Here is an 11,060-nt window from a genome sequence, read left to right on the forward strand (position 1 = left end):
TATTTATGCTTGTATCTATTTATTATGACATGTTCCGACCTCTATATGAGTGACGGTCTGAGCTCTTTTAATTACATCGTGTCACCAGCGGGCCCGGGTACAGGAGGGGTAATATGGTTCTTATTATACATCCATGGGTATTATGAGCGTTGTGGTTCAACCATAGACTGTATGGGTTCAACGGTTCAACCGATCTGAATCGCTTCGTGAAGCAGTCACGTGGTATCGACAGGCAGCGAGGCTTCGTTTGTCATCGGTGACGTCACTGGCCCAAAACGATACAAGCCTCGATACAAGCTTCACAAAAAGCTTCGGGAATTACTCGACACACGCTCCGAAGCCTCGGCGCAATACGTAACATCACTACTGTTTGGTTTCAGTTTTACAACAAAAATGTATTTTGGATTGTGTGTGAGGTAATGAGGTAAGATATTCTTATTTTGGCAGATTTCTTATATTTATTCTACTAAACTGTTTTTGGTTGGCTCATGTTTAATTCCTCTTTTCTTAGAGTTCTTGTGATCTCACTCTTGATTTTTGGGCATCAAGCAAAGGGTAAGGATTTATGGTTCACAAGCTGCAATTGAAATGTATAATTTTCCTCTAAGGCTGTCTTTTAAAAAATGTGTTCTCCTTTTAGCACTCAGCTACAGAAGTGGAGGCTCCAGTGGCATTACACCTCACTTTGATTTTTCAAGAAGCCTTAAACCTGCTTCCACTTTCAGTGATGATAGTTCAGCACAGCCTGAGAGGGTTTTGGGTAGTTATTCACCCTTTCATGCTGATGGGGCTTTATCTGAGACTCTGAAGCCAGCTGCTGCACCAAGTACAGGAGGTTATAGTGGCTCTCATGGTAGGCAAGTAGATGGTTACAGTCCTGAGGGAAGTGTTTCTAGTTACGGGCCAAGCCAACCAATAATTCGTAAGCCAAACCAACTACCTCAAGCTAACCCTAGTGCAAATGGTGTCCTTCCAAGCAAAGCTGCCCCGTGGGCTTTCCCTTTGCCCCCTAATCCAAACTCTTTTCAGTCTGGTATTGCTTCAAGTTCTGCAATTGTGATGCACTCTGGTCCCTACTCCAAGCCCTACCAGCCTTCAAATCCTCAGCAGGCCAAGCCCTACCAGCCAGCCTACCCTTTGAATCCCCAGCGGGCTACCAACCCTTCAAGTCCCCTGCTGTCTAGGTACCAGCCAAAACCCCAGCAGCGTTCCTACCCTTCACATCCCCAACAGGCCAAACCTCAGCAGGCCGAACCCCTGCAAGGGGTGCTCCAAAGTAAAGCTGGCATGTGGCACTTTCCTTCCGAAGGAAGTGTTTCTTCTGGCTCTAATGTGCAGGCCAAGCCCTAATAGCCAGCATACCCTTTGAATCCCCAGCGGGCTACCGACCCTTCAAGTCCCCTGCAGTCTAGGTACCGGCCAAAACCTCAGCAGAGTTCCTACCCTTCAAATCCCCAACAGGCCAAACCTCATCAGGCCGAACCCCTGCAAGGGGTGCTCCAAAGTAAAGCTGGCATGTGGCACTTTCCTTCCGAAGGAAGTGTTTCTTCTGGCTCTAATGTGCAGGCCAAGCCCTACCAGCCAGCAAACCCTTTGAATCCCCAGCGGGCTACCAACCCTTCAAGTCCCCTGCAGTCTCGGTACCAGCCCAAACCCCAGCATCCTGCCTACCCTTCGAATCCTCAGCAGGCCAAGCCCGACCAGCCTTCATACCCTTCGAATCCTCAGCAGGCCAAGCCCTACCAGCCTGCCTACCCTTCAAATCCCCTGCAGTCTACGTACCGGCCAAAACCCCAGCAGCCTTCCTACCCTTCAAATCCCTTGCAGTCTAGGTACCAGCCCAAACCCCAGCTTCCTGCCTACCCTTCAAATCCTCAGCAGGCCAAGCCCTACCGGCCTTCCTACCCTTCGAATCCCCAGCAGGCCAAGCCCTACCAACCCGCCTACCCTTCAAACCCTCAGCAGGCCAAACCCCTGCAATGGGTGTTCCAAAGTAAAGCTGGCATGTGGGACATTCCTTCCCAAGGAAGGGTTGCTTCTGGCTCTAATGTGCAGCCCACTGACTCAAACTCGCACTTGAATGTTGACCCAAGAAGTTTGAGAGAAATTCCAATGCCATTCCCATACCAGCCCAGGTGGCCGCAGCAACTGGTGCCAGTGTAGAACAGACATCATTGACCTTCCTAACTGTAAGTTGGTTTAACTTAAAGATTGCTACAATGAAGTAAGGGAAATGCTTTACAAATGTTCTAAATTGTATTTTCTGTTCTCAGGTTCCTGAACTTGCCTGGAAGAAGTCTGAACTGGCATCAACTTTGAATTTAATAAAATATTTGGAACACACTCTCTTTGGATGTTATTTGAAACTTGACTTGTGTGCTGCAGACAGTGATGCACCCTTACTTCCTGAACATGTCCACAACCACTTGCTTGTTTCCTTTGAACTTCAGGGGTTTGTTTTCCTGGCTAGGTACAATAACATTGTGAACAGCAGCTCACAGTAATGTGTATGCAGCTATATGTATTGACCAGCAAGTTTAAAAGACTTGACTAAGAATGTTCTTCACTTAACATTTGAAAGTTTGATGACTTAAAGGCTATGAGAACTTTCAAGGATGAGTAGCCAATATTATTTCAAAGTGTCAGACTCCTAATGAGGTTTATTGGACTACACATGAGAAACTTGTATCACTTAAAACAACATCTTCAAAAACATTGCAGTTTATGCTTTATTCCATGCTGCTGAATTGATGTCATATAATGCATATGTTTGTATTTCGGGCCTAATGTGTATAGGTCCTGTTAGGCATGTGTGTAACTGTTAATCAAAAACAGAAACACTGAGAGAATTAAAAAGTATGCCTCCTTCTATAGAGTAAGACGGGTGAGCTGGAGGGCCCTGAGGTGGATGGATTTGTCAAAGATATGATGGAGCTGGTGAAGGTGCCCTTACATTCCCTTATATACAGAGCTGATACACAATGTTATTGATCAGATATCAGTCAGTGTCATTCATCAGGAGTCTTCTGACCTCTCTGTAACTCTTCCACCCCCCGACCCTCTCCTCCAGCCCAGCATCAGTGGCACAGACCTGGACAAGTTCAGGAAAGCTCTGATGGGTCACTGCGACATCAACGGAGACGGAAAGATCCAGAAGAACGAGCTGGCTCTCGGCCTCAAACTCAGCTAACAGACCCCTACAACGTTCACACATTTTTCTTTCTTTCCTCTATCCTTCTTTCCATCTTCCTTCTCTCTATGTACAGTTCTAAATTATTTCATTTTTCAATTTAAATGTGTATCTTTTACTATACTCTTTTACTCCAGTCTAAATCATTACTTCTACCTCCCTATTTTAGCAGTATCGCCTCAATTAGTGGCTCTCAGTTGGTGTTTTAAGAATGATGTATCTACATGTTTTATGCTCATATATATAATGTTATATATTGCTATGATATTTATATTAAAATATCTAGCAATTGAAATAATGGTAAATGTGGAGCCTTGAGTTGGGACATACAAATAGTTTATTTTCTTTGTAATGTAAAAAATAATGAAACATTGTTTGAATTACATTTTCTGTGAAACGAGTATAATGAATGATGGCTAATAAAATAGTTTGTGTCTTTGTCAGCTGTGTCTCTCTTTACTGAAACCATAAGTGTGCTACAAAAAGTGCTTTCAGTCACTGCAGGTGACTTTTATAGGGGCCTATAATCAATGGCTGCTTGGAGGAAAGAACATTTACAGTAATTGAGTCTAATTATAAGCAGTGATATAAAATATGTGGTTTTCAATAAGCCAAAACACTTCCAAAATAATTTTCAAATCACAAGAACATTTGTTTTTAAGTAATCAAACAGTGGTAAAAGGTCCCATAAGATCTCAATTTCAGTGGAAGAGAACAATATCTTATTTGCAGTGGAACATATATATATACATTAAATCTTAAACATATGTTAATATGTATACATATATATGTGTTTGATTTTAATACAGCTTGTCATTTCATGTCGTTATAAGATCAAAAGCTTACACTTTTTAGGTCTTAGTTTCTGGGTCTTACTAAAACCTCTGTGGTATTGAAGGAGGAAAATTAAATCAAAACCTCAATAAACAAAAACAAAACTACGATCAAACTATTATCGCCTGTCAGGGGAATTTTGCCTAGCGGCAAGGTAAAGGTTATCATTTGGTTAAACTGACTTTTGAATCAGATCTGCTGACAGAATGAAATGTGAAATGTGTCAAATTAGCTAAAGTGTGGACACCTGCCCAGGTTGCCAGAGGGCGGAGTTCCCAAGCTGATTCCAATGGCTTCATCGGTGCGATGATTGGTCAGCTCATGCACCGACACTTTAAAAGGACCACTGTCTTTGCAGCAGTCATGAATCTGAAATAATAGATTATTTTTGTATTTGCTGCACACCGCTTACATACTGTTTGGTTTCAGTTTTACAACAAAAATGTATTTTGGATTGTGTGTGAGGTAAGATATTCTTATATTGACAGATTTCTTATATTTATTCTACATAACTGTTTTTGGTTGGCTCATGTTTAATTCCTCTTTTCTTAGAGTTCTTGTGATCTCACTCTTGATTTTGGGGCAGCAAGCAAAGGGTAAGGATTTATTGTTCACAAGCTGCAATTGAAATGTATAATTTTCCTCTAAGGCTGTCTTTTAAAAAATGTGTTCTCCTTTTAGCACTCAGCTACAGAAGTGGAGGCTCCAGTGGCATTACACCTCACTTTGATTTTTCAAGAAGCCTTAAACCTGCTTCCACTTCCAGTGATGATAGTTCAGCACAGCCTGAGAGGGTTTTGGGTAGTTATTCACCCTTTCATGCTGATGGGGCTTTATCTGAGACTCTGAAGCCAGCTGCTGCACCAAGTGCAGGAGGTTATAGTGGCTCTCATGGTAGGCAAGTAGATGGTTACAGTCCTGAGGGAAGTGTTTCTAGTTACGGGCCAAGCCAACCAATAATTCGTAAGCCAAACCAACTACCTCAAGCTAACCCTAGTGCAAATGGTGTCCTTCCAAGCAAATCTGCCCCGTGGGCTTTCCCTTTGCCCCCTAATACAAACTCTTTTCAGTCTGGTATTGCTTCAAGTTCTGCAATTGTGATGCACTCTGGTCCCTACTCCAAGCCCTACCAGCCTTCCAATCCTCAGCAGGCCAAGCCCTACCAGCCAGCCTACCCTTTGAATCCCCAGCGGGCTACCAACCCTTCAAGTCCCCTGCTGTCTAGGTACCAGCCGAAACCCCAGCAGCGTTCCTACCCTTCACATCCCCAACAGGCCAAGCCTCATCAGGCCGAACCCCTGCAAGGGGTGCTCCAAAGTAAAGCTGGCATGTGGCACTTTCCTTCCGAAGGAAGTGTTTCTTCTGGCTCTAATGTGCAGGCCAAGCCCTACCAGCCAGCAAACCCTTTGAATCCCCAGCGGGCTACCAACCCTTCAAGTCCCCTGCAGTCTCGGTACCAGGCCAAACCCCAGTATCCTGCCTACCCTTCAAATCCTCAGCAGGCCAAGCCCTACCGGCCTTCCTACCCTTCGAATCCCCAGCAGGCCAAGCCCTACCAGCCTGCCTACCCTTCAAACCCTCAGCAGGCCAAACCCCTGCAAGGGGTGCTCCAAAGTAAAGCTGGCATGTGGGACTTTCCTTCCCAAGGAAGTGTTGCTTCTGGCTCTAATGTGCAGGCCAAGCCCTACCAGCCAGCATACCCTTTGAATCCCCAGCGGGCTACCGACCCTTCAAGTCCCCTGCAGTCTAGGTACCGGCCAAAACCTCAGCAGAGTTCCTACCCTTCAAATCCCCAACAGGCCGAACCCCTGCAAGGGGTGCTCCAAAGTAAAGCTGGCATGTGGCACTTTCCTTCCGAAGGAAGTGTTTCTTCTGGCTCTAATGTGCAGGCCAAGCCCTACCAGCCTGCCTACCCTTCAAATCCCCTGCAGTCTAGGTACCGGCCAAAACCCCAGCAGCCTTCCTACCCTTCAAATCCCCTGCAGTCTAGGTACCAGCCCAAACCCCAGCAGCCTGCCTACCCTTCAAATCCCCTGCAGTCTAGGTACCAGCCCAAACCCCAGCTTCCTGCCTACCCTTCAAATCCTCAGCAGGCCAAGCCCTACCGGCCTTCCTACCCTTCAAACCCTCAGCAGGCCAAACCCCTGCAATGGGTGTTCCAAAGTAAAGCTGGCATGTGGGACATTCCTTCCCAAGGAGGTGTTGCTTCTGGCTCTAATGTGCAGCCCACTGACTCAAACTCGCACTTGAATGTTGACCCAAGAAGTTTGAGAGAAATTCCAATGCCATTCCCGTACCAGCCCAGGTGGCCGCAGCAACTGGTGCCAGTGTAGAACAGACATCATTGACCTTCCTAACTGTAAGTTGGTTTAACTTAAAGATTGCTACAATGAAGTAAGGGAATTGCTTTACAAATGTTCTAAATTGTATTTTCTGTTCTCAGGTTCCTGAACTTGCCTGGAAGAAGTCTGAACTGGCATCAACTTTGAATTTAATAAAATACTTGGAACACACTCTCTTTGGATGTTATTTGAAACTTGACTTGTGTGCTGCAGACAGTGATGCACCCTTACTTCCTGAACATGTCCACAACCACTTGCTTGTTTCCTTTGAACTTCAGGTGTTTGTTTTCCTGGCTAGGTACAATAGCATTGTGAACAGCAGCTCACAGTAATGTGTATGGAAATATATGTATTGACCAGCAAGCTTAAAAGACTTGACTAAGAATGTTTTTCACTTAACATTTGAAAGTTTGATGACTTAAAGGCTATGAGAACTTTCAAGGATGAGTAGCCAATATTATTTCAAAGTGTCAGACTCCTAATGAGGTTTATTGGACTACACATGACAAACTTGTATCACTTGAAACAACATCTTCATAAACATTGAAGTTTATGCTTTGTTCCATGCTGCTGAATTGATGTCATATAATGCATGTTTGTATTTCGGGCCTAATGTGTGTAACTGTTAATCAAAAACAGAAACACTGAGAATTAAAAAGTATGCCTCCTTCTATAGAGTAAGACGGGTGAGCTGGAGGGCCCTGAGGTGGATGGATTTGTCAAAGATATGATGGAGCTGGTGAAGGTGCCCTTACATTCCCTTATATACAGAGCTGATACACAATGTTATTGATCAGATGTCAGTGTCATTCATCAGGAGTCTTCTGACCTCTCTGTAACTCTTCCACCCCCCGACCCTCTCCTCCAGCCCAGCATCAGTGGCACAGACCTGGACAAGTTCAGGAAAGCTCTGATGGGTCACTGCGACATCAACGGAGACGGAAAGATCCAGAAGAACGAGCTGGCTCTCGGCCTCAAACTCAGCTAACAGACCCCTACAACGTTCACACATTTTTCTTTCTTTCCTCTATCCTTCTTTCGATCTTCCTTCTCTCTATGTACAGTTCTAAATTATTTCATTTTTCAATTTAAATGTGTATCTTTTACTATACTCTTTTACTCCAGTCTAAATCATTACTTCTACCTCCCTATTTTAGCAGTATCGCCTCAATTAGTGGCTCTCAGTTGGTGTTTTAAGAATGATGTATCTACATGTTTTATGCTCATATATATAATATGTTATATATTGCTATAATATTTATATTAAAATATCTAGCAATTGAAATAATGGTAAATGTGGAGCCTTGAGTTGGGACATACAAATAGTGTATTTTCTTTGTAATGTAAAAAATAATGAAACATTGTTTGAATTACATTTTTTGTGAAACGAGTATCATGAATGATGGCTAATAAAATAGTTTGTGTCTTTGTCAGCTGTGTCTCTCTTTACTGAAACCATAAGTGTGCTACAAAAAGTGCTTTCAGTCACTGCAGGTGACTTTTATAGGGGCCTATAATCAATGGCTGCTTGGAGGAAAGAACATTTACAGTAATTGAGTCTAATTATAAGCAGTGATATAAAATATGTGGTTTTCAATAAGCCAAAACACTTCCAAAATCATTTTCAAATCACAAGAACATTTGTTTTTAAGTAATCAAACAGTGGTAAAAGGTCCCATAAGATCTCAACTTCAGTGGAAGAGAACAATATCTTATTTGCAGTGGAACATATATATATATATATACATTAAATCTTAAACATATGTTAATATGTATACATATATATGTGTTTGATTTTAATACAGCTTGTCATTTCATGTCGTTTTAAGATCAAAAGCTTACACTTTTTAGGTCTTAGTTTCTGGGTCTTACTAAAACCTCTGTGGTATTGAAGGAGGAAAATTAAATCAAAACCTCAATAAACAAAAACAAAACTACGATCAAACTATTATCGCCTGTCAGGGGAATTTTGCCTAGCGGCAAGGTAAAGGTTATCATTTGGTTAAACTGACTTTTGAATCAGATCTGCTGACAGAATGAAATGTTGAAATGTGTCAAATTAGCTAAAGTGTGGACACCTGCCCAGGTTGCCAGAGGGCGGAGTTCCCAAGCTGATTCCAATGACTTCATCAGTGCGATGATTGGTCAGCTCATGCACCGACACTTTAAAAGGACCACTGTCTTTGCAGCAGTCATGAATCTGAAATAATAGATTATTTTTGTATTTGCTGCACACCGCTTACATACTGTTTGGTTTCAGTTTTACAACAAAAATGTATTTTGGATTGTGTGTGAGGTAAGATATTCTTATTTTGGCAGATTTCTTATATTTATTCTACTTAACTGTTTTTGGTTGGCTCATGTTTAATTGCTCTTTTCTTAGAGTTCTTGTGATCTCACTCTTGATTTGTGGCCAGCAAGCAAAGGGTAAGGATTTATTGTTCACAAGCTGCAATTGAAATGTATAATTTTCCTCTAAGGCTGTCTTTTAAAAAATGTGTTCTCCTTTTAGCACTCAGCTACAGAAGTGGAGGCTCCAATGGAATTACACCTCACTTTGATTTTTCAAGAAGCCTTAAACCTGCTTCCACTTCCAGTGATGATAGTTCAGCACAGCCTGAGAGGGTTTTGGGTAGTTATTCACCCTTTCATGCTGATGGGGCTTTATCTGAGACTCTGAAGCCAGCTGCTGCACCAAGTGCAGGAGGTTATAGTGGCTCTCATGGTAGGCAAGTAGATGGTTACAGTCCTGAGGGAAGTCTTTCTAGTTACGGGCCAAGCCAACCAATAATTCGTAAGCCAAACCAACTACCTCAAGCTAACCCTAGTGCAAATGGTGTCCTTCCAAGCAAATCTGCCCCGTGGGCTTTCCCTTTGCCCCCTAATACAAACTCTTTTCAGTCTGGTATTGCTTCAAGTTCTGCAATTGTGATGCACTCTGGTCCCTACTCCAAGCCCTACCAGCCTTCAAATCCTCAGCAGGCCAAGCCCTACCAGCCAGCCTACCCTTTGAATCCCCAGCGGGCTACCAACCCTTCAAGTCCCCTGCTGTCTAGGTACCAGCCGAAACCCCAGCAGCGTTCCTACCCTTCACATCCCCAACAGGCCAAACCTCAGCAGGCCGAACCCCTGCAAGGGGTGCTCCAAAGTAAAGCTGGCATGTGGCACTTTCCTTCCGAAGGAAGTGTTTCTTCTGGCTCTAATGTGCAGGCCAAGCCCTACCAGCCAGCAAACCCTTTGAATCCCCAGCGGGCTACCAACCCTTCAAGTCCCCTGCAGTCTCGGTACCAGCCCAAACCCCAGTATCCTGCCTACCCTTCAAATCCTCAGCAGGCCAAGCCCTACCGGCCTTCCTACCCTTCGAATCCCCAGCAGGCCAAGCCCTACCAGCCCACCTACCCTTCAAACCCTCAGCAGGCCAAACCCCTGCAAGGGGTGCTCCAAAGTAAAGCTGGCATGTGGCACTTTCCTTCCGAAGGAAGTGTTTCTTCTGGCTCTAATGTGCAGGCCAAGCCCTACCAGCCTGCCTACCCTTCAAATCCCCTGCAGTCTAGGTACCGGCCAAAACCCCAGCAGCCTTCCTACCCTTCAAATCCCTTGCAGTCTAGGTACCAGCCCAAACCCCAGCTTCCTGCCTACCCTTCAAATCCTCAGCAGGCCAAGCCCTACCGGCCTTCCTACCCTTCGAATCCCCAGCAGGCCAAGCCCTACCAGCCCGCCTACCCTTCAAACCCTCAGCAGGCCAAACCCCTGCAATGGGTGTTCCAAAGTAAAGCTGGCATGTGGGACATTCCTTCCCAAGGAAGTGTTGCTTCTGGCTCTAATGTGCAGCCCACTGACTCAAACTCGCACTTGAATGTTGACCCAAGAAGTTTGAGAGAAATTCCAATGCCATTCCCGTACCAGCCCAGGTGGCCGCAGCAACTGGTGCCAGTGTAGAACAGACATCATTGACCTTCCTAACTGTAAGTTGGTTTAACTTAAAGATTGCTACAATGAAGTAAGGGAAATGCTTTACAAATGTTCTAAATTGTATTTTCTGTTCTCAGGTTCCTGAACTTGCCTTGAAGAAGTCTGAACTGGCATCAACTTTGAATTTAATAAAATACTTGGAACACACTCTCTTTGGATGTTATTTGAAACTTGACTTGTGTGCTGCAGACAGTGATGCACCCTTACTTCCTGAACATGTCCACAACCACTTGCTTGTTTCCTTTGAACTTCAGGGGTTTGTTTTCCTGGCTAGGTACAATAACATTGTGAACAGCAGCTCACAGTAATGTGTATTGTAAGAGATTTTGAAGGGATTACTAGTCCGCATTCCAAATCTCTGCGCGTCCCTAACAAGCTGGTTATTTTACAGGAAGGAATCCAGAGCATACAATTAACCGTTTAACAATAATCCACTTTAATGGTAATAATGCAATACAATCAAATACAGTACAAATTAAATACAGTTTTCTGTGGGATCCCACATTTACCTGATGCTCACGTGAGCCAGCCAGAGGAGAGAGAGAGAGACTGAATACAGACTGGTTCCTGTGTTTTATACATTGCTAACAATGGGGGGAGTTATCTGAACCTCCCTTCCAGACCTTTGGGCTTTGGCTGCCCACATATCTCCAACACCTCACTTCTTAAGTTTCCCCAATCACAGTAGCTTAGCTTCATCATCTCCTAGCCTCCCTTCCAGA

At 44.1% G+C, this 11,060-nt stretch overlaps 3 protein-coding genes across 3 annotated transcripts; all 3 read left to right on the forward strand.

The window, feature by feature from the left end:
* Positions 1-366: 366 nt before the first annotated feature.
* LOC117454977 (sporozoite surface protein 2-like) lies at positions 367-2,340 on the forward strand. Its single transcript, XM_034094291.2, has 4 exons — positions 367-416; positions 512-555; positions 641-2,189; positions 2,274-2,340. Exon 3 carries the CDS (start codon positions 1,516-1,518, stop codon positions 2,161-2,163), a length of 648 nt encoding a protein of 215 aa, XP_033950182.2. The 5' UTR covers positions 367-416; positions 512-555; positions 641-1,515; the 3' UTR covers positions 2,164-2,189; positions 2,274-2,340.
* Positions 2,341-4,380: 2,040 nt separating this feature from the next.
* On the forward strand, positions 4,381-6,537 carry LOC117454972 (sporozoite surface protein 2-like). The gene is made up of 4 exons (XM_034094286.2): positions 4,381-4,489; positions 4,577-4,620; positions 4,706-6,383; positions 6,468-6,537. The coding sequence occupies exons 1-3, from the start codon at positions 4,467-4,469 to the stop codon at positions 6,355-6,357; spliced, it is 1,719 nt and encodes a 572-aa protein (XP_033950177.1). The 5' UTR covers positions 4,381-4,466; the 3' UTR covers positions 6,358-6,383; positions 6,468-6,537.
* A 2,015-nt stretch (positions 6,538-8,552) lies between these two features.
* LOC117454973 (sporozoite surface protein 2-like) lies at positions 8,553-10,485 on the forward strand. Its single transcript, XM_034094287.2, has 4 exons — positions 8,553-8,662; positions 8,750-8,793; positions 8,879-10,331; positions 10,416-10,485. The coding sequence occupies exons 1-3, from the start codon at positions 8,640-8,642 to the stop codon at positions 10,303-10,305; spliced, it is 1,494 nt and encodes a 497-aa protein (XP_033950178.1). The 5' UTR covers positions 8,553-8,639; the 3' UTR covers positions 10,306-10,331; positions 10,416-10,485.
* Positions 10,486-11,060: the final 575 nt, after the last annotated feature.

Source organism: Pseudochaenichthys georgianus, chromosome 11 (genome assembly GCF_902827115.2).
Source record: "Pseudochaenichthys georgianus chromosome 11, fPseGeo1.2, whole genome shotgun sequence".
Lineage (NCBI taxonomy): Eukaryota > Metazoa > Chordata > Actinopteri > Perciformes > Channichthyidae > Pseudochaenichthys > Pseudochaenichthys georgianus.